General features: G+C 42.8%; 1 protein-coding gene across 6 annotated transcripts in view; it reads left to right on the top strand.

Annotated features, from left to right (window-relative positions):
* The window catches only part of BICRAL (BICRA like chromatin remodeling complex associated protein), an 834,654-nt gene that overhangs the window by 306,940 nt on the left and 511,778 nt on the right, over window positions 1–15,936 (top strand). For all 6 annotated transcript variants that reach the window (XM_085612825.1, XM_085612820.1, XM_085612819.1 and 3 more), the window contains one exon: window positions 12,679–14,343. In XM_085612825.1, coding sequence (XP_085468951.1) covers window positions 12,679–14,343 — 1,665 coding nt within the window. The remainder of the gene's footprint in view (window positions 1–12,678; window positions 14,344–15,936) is intronic.

Genomic DNA, 15,936 nt, shown 5'->3' with positions numbered 1-15,936 from the left:
CTGGTATGAGCATTCATTTAGCCAAGTTTCTGTGATGAATGCTATGTCACTGTTGTGGTTCAGGATGGCTTCCGTTAGCTCAGTTGCATGCTTGGTTGTAGATCTGCAATTGAAGAGCATACATTTGGTTTCTCTGCAGTGCTTAGGAGCTTCAGGGGAAGAAGTCAGGGGAATGTTGATGAGGTGTGCTGGTGGCCTGGTCGTTCTGGTTGGTGCGTGGTTTCTCCCTAGACCTATGATAACCTGGATCTTTGAGGAGGGGATTGTTCTCAGAGGTTCCAGGTTGTAAGATTTGGCTAGTTCCACCTCATCACTTGGAGACATCGTGGGGCTTGTTCTTTTAGGCTACGTAGCTTTGTTTCTGCGAGTTTTTGAAGTCCAGCTTTGTGGTTGTGTTTTGGTACGTCCTAGGAGCAGTTTGGTCCTGGATGTAGGCGGGGTGTGAGTGTGCAGTAGGACATTTCCCTCCATCTCTGTGGATTTCTTGACTGCAGACTGACAGTTTGATAGCATGCACGTAAGTGTTGGTGGTCTTCTCGGTTCAGCTTGAGTAGGCTAGATGGTAGGGAGTTGAGTGGGTGGTCTGGGAGGGCGATTGGTAGGAGGGATCCTACTAGTGGCAAGGATGGCCAGAATATTGGAGTAGCAGGGTTGATTTGTGGCACTAGTATATGTGTTGCTCAGCATTTCCACTTCCAGCTTTATCTTTCCACTTGTGGTGCATCTAGGTTTGAGGTAGTAATGACTGAGGGCATAGTTGACCAGGTAGTGGAGCGGAGGAGTCAGAGTACATGTTTGTGGCAGGATCAGTTTTTGCCATAGTTGTGTGAATATGGATTTGGAGCAGGTCTTTATGTTCTTTCATAATGTGGTGATTTCTTCCAGTATACTGTTGATTTTATGTTCGAGACTGGTGATTAAAGGTGATCAATTGGGAGTTGGTTGGCTCTGCGGCAGAAAGTGAGGTAAACTGGTGGTCATCGTAAGCTAGAGTGGCAGCCAAGGATGGATCTAGCATGAGGTGGTTAGAGGGCTGTGAAGATTGCATCATACCAGACGTGATCATGCTATCATAACCAAGATATAAAAGGCACTGTCCTTTGCAACACTGGTACCCCTGCAGAATAAATAAGAGTATCTGTAACATGGTGTCCATAACATCTTCCCCATCAAGACCAGCTACGGCTACAGAACCCCAGTTTCTCAAGCAAGTTCTGGAGGTTTGGTATGTGCTTTTCACCAGTCTTACAATTATTATGTCATAAAAAAGAAATCCTGTCCCTCTCCACACCCCAAAGGACTTTCTAGTCTTTGTGGCTCTTTGTGGTCTTTGTAGTCCTCACCCACTTGGCTTCCAGGACCATGAAAACTGGTCAGGCATTGTGAGAGTCCTTTTGACTCAACCTGAACGACATGAACCTGGAGGTCGAGCATATAGTCATCAACCTCCCTTTTGATGGGAATAACTTGTTTGATCCCTCAAAGGATGAGATCATCCAGCTTTACAGGACAGTGATGGCCAAAATCCAGTTGCCATGCAGATGGGACTGGCTAAACCCCATCCTCTTTTCCAGCCAGTAAAAACATTCCATTCTTTCAAAGCCAGTGAGTCCTTATGTCATGAAACCCCAACTAGATCGTTCTTCCTCGTGAAGCAGATTGGCAAAAATTTGATGATTAAGCCCACTTTACTAGTGTCAGACAAGGCAGTGAGTTGGTCATGAACTAGCCTTCCTCCTCATCACCATCTCGGCAGGCTGACTCCATGCTAGTTGAGGCAGAGGGGCTTTCCCTCCACTTCTACCTCTAGATGTAAATAACTAAAGATGCGTTGGTGCTGTCAGTGGAGAAAAATGAATGTGCTCTACAGCTGCAACAGTTGCCCTCTTATAACCACCTCTGCCCTGGTCGTCATCCTAGGAATATCATCAGGAGGTGAAGATTCTCCTAGTTTTAGAAGCAATAGAGTTGGACCTCCTACCAGATGTGGAGAAAACATACTACTCCTCACACGATTTTCTTGTCAAGCAGAGAGGGTAGTTGACTGTGCTCAGTTTTTAGATCTCTGAGATTAGTTTCTGTTCCTCCTCATTTGAAAGTTCAAGATGCCAATTAGGTACAATCCCTGGTAGATATCCAAAGGGACTGGCTCCTTTTTGGTTAATCTGCAGGCCTTTAAGATATATAGGTTATATAAGGTACAGGTTAGCCATGCAGGTACACAAGAAGAACCTCTTTTTGTATGGTAGAAAACCAAGGCAGTAAAATACATTGGTATACGTTTCTATGCAGCAGAAGATCACCTGTCTCCATACCCAGATGTTTCCCACATTTGAGAGTGTTAAGAAAGGCACCAGAGTGCATTTGATCTCCGACCCTCAGGAGTTTATCCAGATGTGGGTTCTTATTGAACTAACCGAAATAATCCTTGCTTTGCTCCAAGAGGATTCAGTTGGCTTACTGGGTGAGCAGGGGGCTTAGGTCAATTAGGGGCTGACCGATTTTGGACTACATGGTGACTTTGATGCATGGTATTTCCTCCTCTGACCTGATGAGCTTTAAAGAAGATCAGGGATGTTCGGTCATCCTGGAGCCTCCTCGTTTGCTTTGCGATGTGTCGTTCTCCATCCTTGTCCATCTGTTCCAAAAGATACCCACCTCGTCAAGTCGAGAGAGCTCCTGTTTATATAGAGAGGAAGGGTGCTGAACTCCTACCATGGCTGGAGCCATTGTTGCACCTGAGCAGAGACAGCACAAATCCCACCTATTTTACCCCAATTCACCTGCTCCCTACTATTTGCATCTGTCTCAGAATGTTGGCTGCCTAAAGGAGGGCACTTGTAGAAAGGGGAACTTAATTGAACCTGTGGGCTTACTGACTGTGGGACAGTTGCCTCCAACCACATCATTAGTGCCTCAAGCCCCCAACACTTGCAGCAAAAATCTTGGCCACAGACATAAATATGTTCATTAGCAAATAGATAGATTGGGGGCTCCTCTTGCTGTGGCACTTAAAAAATGGTCAGTAGAGCCTCCCAAATCCCAGTGATTGCCTCTGTTAATTTCTACAGTTAAACACATTTGACAAACTTTACCAATATTCCTGAGTGTTAACTAATGTTTCAACCAGATTCACTCTTTAGTTTCAAGCTATATCAACATATGTGACTCCAGTATTACAAATTTACAGTTAGTTGCATCTCCTTCAGTTACAGCAAGAATTGTGTACCTTGTGCTACAAAGGTGCGTTACACTAAGGAGGTCATTAAAACATAGGTGGCTGGCCTGCTAGGTTAGTAGAGGCCCTGGTCTCCTTCCCCCTTGCAGGAATCCACCCACTATATTTCAAGATCCCCAGGTACCTAGTGGGGATGTCAGTAAAGCGCATTTCACCACCAATTTCTAATGCATGCAGAGTGGGCTGTCAAGTTGAAGGAGCCTGCTTGACCTTTTCTTTTGTGGTGGCAAGAATAAAGGCAAATCTCCACGATGCAAGAGGATTTGTGTCCATGCCTTAGACAGTAGTCCTGGGAAGGAAAACCCAGTGATGAGGTGACTTACACTGTGAGCTGATGGTCCAGTCGTACCGATGTATGGCAGTTCTTCCGTTCCATGGAACTCTAAGTGGTCCCCAATATCCTAAACATTCATCACAAAAGGGGGACATCACCCAAGATATTTTCTTTTGCAGAATAAAGATCAAATGAGAAGCTCAGGATCCTTTCAGATTTAAGGGTTATCAACAGATTATCAAGAAAGATATATCTAGGATGTGACCCCGCAGCAGAAAACTTCCTCATTTTGAAATGGGAATGGCTTTTTTATTTTGGGCATTCAGGATATCTGCTTCCATATTGTATTTTGACAATTGAATAAGCAGTGCTGTAGGCTACTGGGGGAATTGAAGCTTATAAGTTTATTCTTCTGTTATTTTGTCTAAAATGTGTCACAATAATTTTCTCTTGCAGTGATAGCTATGCACCTTTGAAAGCACAGCACATTTGTATTTCCTTCAAGAGAAAGTGGATAATAATATTTGAAAGGAAAAAAAACTGGATCAATCCTTACAAAAAAACAAAAGATTTAAAATTGTCTAAAGTTAAAGAAAGATGCAATATTTCCAAGTTAACAATACTTCTATGCGTAAGACTTAAATCTTTAAGTAACAAAGGGTAATAATAAGAAAACTACTTACACAGAAAACCTCTTAGTACATGGAAAAATGGGGGCATGATCTACTCTGATCACGTGGAGGGATAATCCTCACCTCCATGTACTTAATAGAATTGAAACTTTCCGTTATAATAGCTAGGAAACCTTTCATCCTATATCAGGACCCGAGGTGAGGATTATGCTAGTTTAGAACTTATTTACTATGACTGCACAACATCCACCACTAGTTTAAAATAAAACCTCTTATTCAGAGGACCATACTGCCGCATTTAAGCTATCCTCTAGTCTCGCACCTAAAGAAAATGCTTTACAGGCCATAGCCCCTCTAGCAGAACGTGCCCCAAAAGACTTTGTATCAATCCCAGCTTCCTGCATAACCCAATTTACCCATCTGGGTATGGTCAGAGACTAAACTGCTCTATGCGGCTTGTGAATGGAAATTAGCTAGTGATCTTCACCCGCTGTATGGATTTTCTCAGTCATGCTCTCTTAAATGGTCAAGCATGAAACAAAAATAATGCTCTGCTTTAAACCCCACCTGTGTCTGCAAATCGCGTTTTACCTTTGCAAAGGCATCTAAATTCACTCCTTTTACGTGTTTTCTTTTTACAGTGGCCTTCTTAGGGATGTTTGCATCCGGTTTCCCCTGATTTTGAGGGTTCAAAGGTGATTCTGGAAGGCTTTCCGTTTGGAACAAAGGCTCTCTGCATTTACGCTCTAATATGGCCAATTTCTTCTCTAAAGGAGCCATTACAGTAGCCACCACCTTATAAATGGAAGTGTCAACAGCCTCAAAGAAATCATCCCAAGGATTATTTTGCAGGCCATTAATATCCCTCTCACGCTCTTGGGAGACCTGCATTGTAATCCCAGGACCCTTAATGTTCGCCATATGCCCGTATACAGCAGCAACCCCAGGTCAAAGTCCTCTTCGCCCAATTTTACATACCCCGGCATTGGGCATGGTAACAAAACACCAAGCTAGTTGCAAATACAGACCCAGCAAGGGGGGCAGACTTCAGGGGGCATGTGGTACAGTACAATTTCCCTGCACAGGTCTGCTGTTTTTTTGAGGAAGTAACTGAGTTGTTTATTGCGCAATTAACAGGTGCTGAACAATGCTTGCTAGCTGGTTAATCATTGAAATGGAGCTTGAGCATCCTCCTGCGGTCGTATGACCACTGTTTATCTCATTGCACCAAAAACAATGTAAACACCGCGAAAGAAACGGCCAAGCGTTCCCGCAGTCACATTACCAATCACAAATACAATCAAGCATGTCAATGAATACCAACCTGCAGGAATTAACGTTAAACAAAATCCCGTTCTCCGAAGAGATACAGGCGCACTTATTTTAACGGCTGCTCGAGCAGCGCTGGAAGAGGGGGCTTGAACATTGAAGAAGGACTTTGATGAACTATGATGTGTTTGATTAGCTTAATATTGTTTTTAGGTCTCGCTGAGTCAGCCCGCATGCACTGCTCGGAGAGACATTTTGTAGGTGAGTTTTCAAAGTGCTGCTGGCTGGCCTAGCGCTTGCGTTCACGCGAGCGTGCACGCGCGCAGCCGGCAGCTTTGCAATGTGTACAGCCGCGAATTTGCCTTTTCATGCCGCATAATTTGGGCGTCCACTGTCCCATAATTCCAGTGACCTTGGCTTTGGTTGACTTTTATCCTATGAACAACCATCATTCGCTTTATTTATTTCACTTAATTTTGCTCCCACGTACTACTTACATAATAAATATCCATGCTTTCAAAATCGCTTCCCAACCCACTTTGTCTCCTCCCCGCCACAAATTTTTAAATGATACAATGCAAAATAACGACCGGTGATTGGCTCTACTTTTCCAGTTGGCAGCTCCATGGTTCGCCCTTCCAACAAATCAATAACGAAAAGTGAAGTTAATTACGTTTTACGCTGGTCTGAATCGTCGGATAGCACGCCCACCTCCTAGGAGGTCTCACCCTCCAATTTAGACTTGACTTTACTAACCGCTAAACCACGCCCGACGGCGGCTGCCGTCTGTCGCGCCTGAGCACTTCACATCCTGTTCAATCCTGACTGCTGCGCGTACCTACAAAGCCGGTGGACCCAGGTCTTGCCCCCCCTCACTTGTAATGCCTTACCACTAGCCGTGCTCAGATATTCTCCCCGCTCGTTCACCCGTCTCCCATGGCGTTTTCTGCGCATGGCTGAGGCTCAGATACCTGAAAAGGGCGGCTGACGAAGCTTTCAACTTTGTCTACCGTGGCGCGCGGTAGTTAGGCTCACTGCAGTTCAATGAACGAGAAAAGAACGGGCCCCTCTTGCCTTCGCCGCCATGCTTGATCATACAATTAGCCGGTTTTCAGTCCGTAAACTATCCTGCTACAGTCTTTCTTCTATTACTATGTCCAGGTCTGTGACACTGCGCTTTGGAAATTCGAAGTGGTCGCGTGAGCTGACGGACATATTGAAAAACCTGAACAGAAGCACGTAGCGTTTATGATCTTAACACTGAAGAGTTTCGCTTAGTTGAAACCTCGCAATTTTAATTTGTTTACAGTCTTGCAGTATGAGGCAACATTCTTGCTCGTTTAAGTGAACTCTACTCTTCTGTTACCTTGATAGGCAAGTGAACTAGAAGGTACTCGCAAGAGAACTAGAAGGTACTCGCTTTAATATGATGAAAAACAAACGGGTTGGTTGAATCAATAATGCCTGTGTCATAAAGTCGATTTTTCAGTCATGTTATAGCAAGTGGCAGTTCAGGCCATTGCAAGACGGCTGTAATGATGACGACGCCAGAGATTCAACCTGCAACGTATGAAGTACACCTGTTTTCGCAAACCAGTGACAACGCTCCGCACTCCACCTCCTCTTATGTGTCGACATGTCAAAAAGAGGACTGGTTGGTGGAGATAATCTCTCCCATAGAAAGATAGTGCATAAAGGACAAGTAAAGTTAGTCTGAAATCGGTATGGTGTATTGACTAATTTTAGAGGCAGGTGTTGGGAACTTCTCCCAAAGATTTATTTTTAAATTGACTCCGTGTAGCGCCCAATGCAGAGCGCCTGCTACTAGGGTTCACAATCTGTTTTTAGGTCTCGCTGAGTCAGCGCGCATGCGCTGCTTGGAGAGACTTTAGTAGGTGAGTTTTCAAAGTGCTGCTGGCTGGCCTAGCGTTTGCGTTCACGCGAGTGTTCACGCGCGCAGCCGACAGCTTTACAATGTGTACAGCCGCGATCACTTTCGCGTTCGCAGCCTACTTTCACTTTTCCACCACTCTCATTTCTTGTCTTACTTTATACCCCTTCCACACTAACTCACGTCTTTACTTTTAGCTTCCTCCTTTCTCCATTCCCTCATTCCTTCGTTTCCTCCTTCCTTTGTTCATTATATCCTTTCTTCCTGCCTTGTTTCTCCCATCCTTTCTTGCATTATCCATTTCTTCTTTCCAAACATCCTTTCTTTCTTCCCTTCTTTCTTCTGTTCTTCATTCGTCTCATTTCCTTTCCTTCCTCCATGTTTTCCTTCCACTATTGCTTCTTTTCTTATCTCACCATCTCTCATTCCCCATCCCACTCTCTTCTTACCAACTTTTTGTCTCCCACGCTCTTTTCGTCCTTTGTTGCCTCTCTCTGTCTTTCCTTATTTAATGTTTTTTTCTTGTTTTCTTTCTTCTCCCGCCTCACATTACCTTTTTCTCTCTGCCTGTAACACCACACACGCACTTTCGATCGCTAACCTTCTTCGCATCTTTCTCTCTTATGTTGTTTTTGTAAGTCTCCCCTTACAAATTCACATTCCTGTGGCCACGGCTCTGTGCGCCTATCCTCCCCCCACCCCTTCTCTCTTCCATGCCCGCTCTAAATTTAGTGCCCACCTCTGAAGGTCAAGTCATACCATCTCTGCACCAGACAGCTGCAAGCCACCTTTACCAACTTTTTGTCTCCCACGCTCTTTTCGTCTTTCGTTGCCTCTCTCTGTCTTTCCTTCTTTAATGTTTTTTTCTTGTTTTCTTTCTTCTCCCGTCTCATTTTATCTTTTTCTCTCTGCCTGTAACACCACACACGCACTTTCGATCGCTAACCGTCTTCGCATCTTTCTCTCTTATTTTGTTTTGTAAGTCTCCCCTTACAAATTCACATTTCTGTGGCCGCTGCTCTGTGCGCCTATCCTCCCCCCACCCCTTCTCTCTTCCATGCCCTCTCTAAATTTAGTGCCAACCTCTGAAGGTCAAGTGATACCATCTCTGCACCAGACAGCTGCCACTTTTCAAAGAGGCTGATAAACAATGGTCCATTGCTTTAATCCCACCTGTCAAGCTGTAAGAGGCACCCCCACCCCTGTCCTTGAGTTGGGGAAGTTTGACACTCAACTGAAAGGAACTAAAGCCTAATATGAAACTGTAGATAATTGGAAGGTGGCAAAGTGACTGCAACAGAAACATTAAAAAACACGATCTCTTGAATGACATTCCATCTACGTTTAAAAAAAACACAAAAGACTACTAAACCTACCTCAAAGTTATGCAAGCAGGTGTCGTACCGGGGAGAGAGAAAGGGCATGTGATGACAGGAAAGCTTAGCTCGGCTTCCAGAAATTTTTCTAAGATAAGATGGCATATCCAATTCAGGTAGAGATCAGTAGAGTCACAGGCTGCCAGCTGGTCATCCAAGGAACCCATGCTGCCCATATGCAGTTAACCACAGTCATCTTGTTCAACCAAGGGAATGAAAAAGCCCCACTCACCTGTAAACTTACTAATTGAGTAGGTGTAATGCTGCCTGTCAAGCCATTGTCTTCGTGACTAATTCTTCACCATCACAGGAGACTTCAGCCACCAGGAATCAAATAACTGGAATGCGACGCATCCAACTCTTTACTAGGGCCCCATCAGCACCTTTGTGAGTGTCCACTCAACCACCGGCTCAAATTATGCACTGAGCAAAGGCATTTAACTAGCTGTTTGGTGAGGGTAGTCGGAGTAAATTCATGTTACTTCTTCAAATGTAGGGAGCCAAAAAAATAAAGACAATTATTCATCAGCAATGGGCTTGAACTATGTGAGGCTAGTGCACTGATTGGCCCCTGAAGAATAAAGGCGACTGCAGTAGAGTCTGAGAGCACCACAGAACCCCTGGTAACCCTCCAGCCACTGCTTGTTGCTGGTTAGAGATTAATCTAAACTTGGCTTCCATGGCTGGCTCTTCTCCCTGAAACAGTGAGCTGTCCCGCGATGCTGATGTCCTCAGCGACTGCTGTTAAAGTGCCTGCTGCTCCTCCAAACTGAGCCGTTGTTAACTCTTCCCCACACTTGACACCATCAACTGTTCCAATTATCTCTCCCTCCCCACAGCCACCAAGAACAAGCATTGGCATAGCCAATAGGTCTCGCATTTGGGGCCTTATAAGTGTTTAGCCATGCAACAGTTGGTGTTGTTGCACCAAGGATATTCTGCTGCATAACTAAATACTTATAAGGTCCCAAAAGCGAGACCTATTGGCTATGCCAATGCTTGTTTGTTTTCCCATGGATTTTTGGGGAAATTTAGTTTTTATTGTTAAAGACTATGGCTGATGGAGAATACAAATGGAGAAATAAAAGCATAATCTTTGCCTCTGGCCCTGACAGAATTCCTCTGCTAAAAAGTTAAAATCTTTTTTACTGTAAATAAACAGCCTTGGTTTGATAGTCAATGCCAAGGTTTTAAAAGAAGGCTGAATAAAATGGGGGATGTGACAGAGTCTCTATTGGGTACAGAAGAGAGAGAAACTTATTACAAAGTATAAAGGGAATATCTGGCCTTGGTTAGGACCAAGAAATCTGATTACTATAAAGCTAATTGGGAAGCAGTGGTAAACACCTTACTTACCAAAAATATCAAAGAAAGATGAACGCTAGTTCAGAAGGGGTGTAGGAAGGAAATGGCTCCAATTAATTGTACGGTTCCGGAGGATGTGTGGCTATCCTACTTGAGCAATATTTATAAGACCTGAGGGGAGAAACACAGAGGGCAATGGCCACTCACACAGGAGGTGCTATTGAAAACTCTTAAATGAGGACTCCTTAAATAAGATAATTTCCTCCCTTAGCTTAATGAAAGTGGCTGGGCCAGATAATGTACCCACAATTATCTTAAAATCCAAGCCTAATTGGTGGGCTTGCTTTTTCTCAAAGGTTTTTTGGAGTAACAAGAATGGGAAAGGAGCAGTAATAAAACCAATAATAAAGAAAGAGGACCCCAGAAATAATTTTTGGATAAGGTTAATGGATTTTGGAGTTAAGTTAAAATCAAAGACGTTTTCACTGCTTATGAAGGAGTGGGTAGCATCTAATAAATTGGTGCCCATCGAACAAGGAGGGTTTAAGCAGTGTCATTTAACAGTTGATCATTGTTTTAGCCTGAGGGTTATAGGGCAGAAGCCATTGGGGACAACCGGAATTGTAATCTACTGTTTTGTTTGCTTCCTGTCAGCCTTCGACCTACAAAATAGGAAAATTCTGTGGTTTAAATTTAGGAAGATGGGAATCCCAAAGTGCCTTTTATTGATCCTTGAAGAACTCCATCTGGATAATGGGGTGCAGGTGGAGCTAGAACTTAGTGGATTACTTTCTGAAAAAAATCCTCTTGGTAATGGTTGGAGACAAGGGTGTGTTTTGGCACCCTGGCTATTCTCCTCGCATCTTACAGATTTGCAACAAAAGGAGGGAATTATATTTATATGTTTATTATATGCGGATGACCTGGCTATTATGTATTTGACTCAAGTAGGCCTTCAAAGGAAATGAGTAGCAATTAGTAAGTATTGTGTAGCAAACCGCTTTAAAGTCAATATGGATAAGACAAAAGTTGTAATATTTGGTAAGAAAGTTAAGCCATATAAGTGGGTATTAGGAGAAAAACAAATGGAGGTAGTTACATCATACAAGTATTTGGAAATGATGTCCAACTGGAAATTAAGCTGGTGCCTGCATAGGGAAATTGGGAATGCCCTGGCCATTTCAATATAACTGGAGGGCTGGTGAAATTTAAACAAGATTTTGGAGGGCCCTCCTTGACTCCCGTTTATACAGCATATAACGCTATGGTACCCACACATTGTCTGTACGGGGCAGAAGTACTATGCCTTTGCTTGGACCCAAATTGGGATAAATTGGGAGGTAAATTCTTGAAAAACCTATAGGTTTACCCAAGGGAGCCATGAGCCAGGCTATATAATTAAAGCAGAGTGCTGTCCTGGAATTACCTTGCCCGTAAATTAGCATTGAGATTTTGAGGTAAACTTTGGTGTGGGGAGAACTTAAAGAGCCAAAGAAATAGTGCCAAAGAAATAGTGGTTAGGGACCTAATATGGGTGGGAGGCGTGAAAAAGATTGGGGAAATATGGCACAAAAATCACATATTGTCGAATATAAAGTGAAAAACCCACTCCAACTCTCAAATAGAGATCTGAAGAAAGCCTGTGAAAGGAAATTCAGGAACAATGATTCACACTATTTATCGAAAAAATCATCTGCAACCTTATGTGGCAATAAAACATGTGTGCAACCGAATTTATCCGTGCTACCCAACCCTCATTTACGTTTGCTATTAGTGAAATTTCGTGTGGTTTTTAATCTGTAGTTTTTAAATGAGGAGAAATGTTATGCTTTCCTGGAGAAGGACAGTAAATGGAAATATGGTTTAGGTTTTAAACATTTTAATGTGCACTTGTTAATTGACGGTCTGTATTTTTTTAGAAAATAGAAGGTTGATATAAAACCAATATACAATTTATTATCATAGTGAGGCAGTTTCACTCCTTTTAAATATGGAGTCTTTTGATGTTGCATGCATGCAGTATGGGAAGGGTTTTAAAGGTCATTCTTGCTTAGTTGTGTGAATTGCTGTTGATTAGCTTGTTTCAAATATTGCTGTGGCATGTTGTATTTTTGACTTTATAGACTACGGTCTAAATAAACTTATTTTATTTCTACTATTTTTCAAAAGCTTTAGCATCTGGCGCCTTTGTCCTTTCAATAGAGATATGCCATATGATACATATTCAAATATGAAGTGAAACATTCACTTTGTCAAGTGGCTAGCCATGGCATACAATACGCAATTATTACATGAAGTAACAGTATTGTCTGGGTTGGGTGCGATCACTAGTTAATCTGTATTGCTTTTTACATTTCAGTGTGTCTACGTATGACTCTCAGGGTATATAGGTTTCATCTATGTATATAATAATAATACAGATTAACTATGTTTAATTATAAACTGTGACTTTATTGTCCATGACCACTAAAGATTAAAGTAGTATTTGCTTCAGTGCCATGCAAATGGCATAAGTACTTATGTTACACATATGCTGGCAATAAAACTTAGCGGGTCTGTACCAGATAAGACATATTTATTTGAATATGCCATCTCATAGACAATTTTATTTTATCGAAACAGATACATATTAGAGATGTCAGTATTATAGGCTAACAGAATTCATTCTTATAGATTTTTCTTATTAATTTTAGGTCAGTGATCCCAAGTCATCTGTAAAAGGGATAAACAGTGAGCTTGGAGAAGGATCCAGCGATGGACTACAGCTGTCATCCAGTCTTCAGTTTCTTGAAGAGGATCTTGAAACTTCATCTTTACCCGATATCAATGAGGATCAGCCTTTTGACATTCTTCAAAAGTCCTTACAGGAGGCAAATATTACAGAACAGACTTTGGCTGAAGAGGCATATTTGGATGCAGATGTAGAGTCTAGCCAATTATCTGCACAACCACAGCTTGTAACGCCTCCCTCAGCATCGTATTCTCAGTCTACTGATAACTCTGCTTACTCAGGTCAGCCATTGCACCCGCTAGGAATTACTCCTCTACCAGCTGGAGCATCAGTGACAAGCAATACAGTTGGTGTGCAAGAAGGCTTTGTGCAGCATGTGGGAATTAGTGTTCCTAATCAGCAATTGTCTAATTGTGATCAGTTGAATGGACCAGGGCAAATTCAACTAATTAGCTCTTTTAACAATCAACCATCCATGATGACTATCAATAAAATTGATGGAGCTCAAATTATATTGAAAGGCAGTGGACAGCAAGGATCCCCAGGTGGTGTCTTGGTTCACAGACATACTCCGAATGGCAACTCAATGTTTGGGAACTCTAATTCAAGTCCCGTTGGGCAGGCTACGAGCGTTCCATTTGGCAATGCAAATTTTCAAACATCCCTACCCTTGCATAATATTATCATACAGAGAGGTCTTGCGCCTACTCCTAATAAAATTCCAATTAATATACAACCAAAGTCCGTTCAAATGGATCAGCATGCAGCTTACAATATGAATATAGGAATACAGCAACATCATATACAAGGGATTCCATTTGCTTCAGCAAATGTACCTCACAGTTCAGGAGGCTGCCAACAGATGCCTGTTAACTATGGTAACCAGCAAAATCCAAGAAACATGGTTTCTTCTCATTCACTGAATTCTACAGGCAGTATTGTTATTCATTCACATGTGGGACAACATCATGCACATCAAAATCAGTTTCTCATTCCTACAAGCATGCCATTAACGTCAAGCTCAACTCATCATGTCCAGACCATTAATGGGCAGCTTATGCAAACACAACAAACTCATCTTGTTCCTACTCATTTATCTGCTGAGCATTCGATGCTGAATCGAAACTCCCCCAGCATGATCCGACCTAACCAACCCTATGCAGGGCAGATGCCAAGTAATCACAGTACATCTGTACAACTGGTCTCTGGTCAGACATTCAGTGGGCCTGGGGGTCAAGTCATAGTAAACCATGGATCTTCTCAGATTGTTGGTGGACAAATGGCAATGCAGCATTCATCTCCTACAATATTACATGTATCTTCCACCCAAGGTAATGATTTTCAAGGTAATTCAAACTGTACTACAATGTCAACTGGACAGTCTTCAGTCTCTGGTATTCCGGTGCCTAATCAATTCACTGTTGTAAGCTCTGCCCAAATACATGCTGATGTGAGGAATTCAGCCCAGACACCATCCGGAGCACACTTGTTTGGAGATCAAATTTCACACCAAAATAGAGCCCAGGCTTCTGTCAGTGTGTCTCACCGTCTTCCATCATCTTCTTCCCAAGCTGCCAAATCCTTTCCTGACTCCCCAGCAAGACATCAAACATATTCGTGTTGTCAGGTATGAATATCGTTTAGTGTATGTATGTTAAAATAATACTGTACCAACTGTATCATAGAAGCAAGCTGTATTGTTAATTTTTATTTTATGTTACCAGTAGACCTTTTATTGTTTTATTATTATCCTCTAGATAAAAACAAAGATTTTAAAATTTAGAGCCAAACTTTGTAAGTGAAAAACCAGTGTTAAAAGTAATAATCCACCTTCTTTTTCTTAAGTGTTAAATAATTATGGTTTACCTGTTTTAATAGGAATATGTACACATTAGCCCTCGTATAACCGAACAGGACCAGTGGTATAAAACTCATAGCCGGCAAAAAAGTAGAAAACGATGGATACCCCAATTTGTGTGAGCATCTCTCCATGTGCAAACCCCCATGGACATCTCTCTGGCTCCATACTCTGACGTCCTGTCAACTGGTGCTTCCCCGTGCTCCCTTTGCACAAGGAGCCCCAAGAGTACCCCTCCACATGCAAATCCTTTTACTCCCAGACATCACTGCACAGACATACAACCTTATTCAGTGCTTAGATTGTTTAGGGAAGTCGTTGTGGGCTCAACATGAGGGAAAATAAACGTCTTCCTTCTTTGCTCCACCTTCAGCATTACAGGGAAGCCCAGGACTACTGTAATGGTCTTTTGACATGTTGTCTTGTGTAACATTAAGCAGAGCCTTATCCCAGACCATTGTAGCAAAATGCAAGTTAGGGGGAAACCCAAGCTCCTTATATCCAGCCACATTCTGTTTTCTAACGGCTTCCCAAAGAATCTACTCTCCAGTTTCCTGATTTCACCACCATCAACATTGTGTCGCTGTCTCCTCTATCCAAATTCTGCCTTTTAATGGTAAGTATGAACACCTTGCACCTCTATTTTAGCCGGATTAACAAAATTCCTGGTTGAGCTGGGCCACATGGCCCAGTTTGAATATAAATTCGGAACAATTGCAGGTAGGGTGGGCGAGTCCACTTGTGAAATGTAAGCAGTGCTCTGTTTGGAGATATATTGCCCCCTCTGCTAATACTTCAACTCCCTGCCAATGTCCTGCCCTGCTCATCAGTGGTGAGTGGTGTGGCCCAGCAGCCAGGGCGGCTGACTCCGGAGCACGGGGCTCATGGTTCAATTCCAGGCACCTGTGGCAGCTCAGCCCAGCACCCTGTGACTCTAGGCAATAGCTCGCTTAATCTCCCCTATGGCTGCCAGCGTCTTGAGACCCTTAGGGGGGATTAGTTTGCGCTTTACAAATACTGGGTTTTAATGGTGATCATTGAAAGTGGTGAGGTGTAATCCTTGCTGCACATTCCAGCAAGTGTGCAAGCCTAACCTCTTCTATTAGGGTTAGTGGGGGTTCCTTCTCCAAGAATAATATGGAAATGATTGTGTCAGATTGTGCATTTTAAATCACATTTCCCCCACAAATGTGACAAAAAAATACCCTAAAAAAGGGCAGTCATCAAATATTCTAGTCTTTTCAGATTGTGCTCAGGAGCTATTCCCAGTTTCGTTTTTAAATTTACCATGGGTTCAATGCATATGTTAGGAATTAACTCCAGCATGTCAGGGCCAGACTTTTGTCATGGGTGCCTGCCATA

This window comes from Triturus cristatus, chromosome 6 (assembly GCF_964204655.1).
Source record: "Triturus cristatus chromosome 6, aTriCri1.1, whole genome shotgun sequence".
NCBI lineage: Eukaryota > Metazoa > Chordata > Amphibia > Caudata > Salamandridae > Triturus > Triturus cristatus.
Note: the sequence above shows the minus strand (reverse complement) of the source record. Positions and strands in the feature narration are given on the sequence as shown.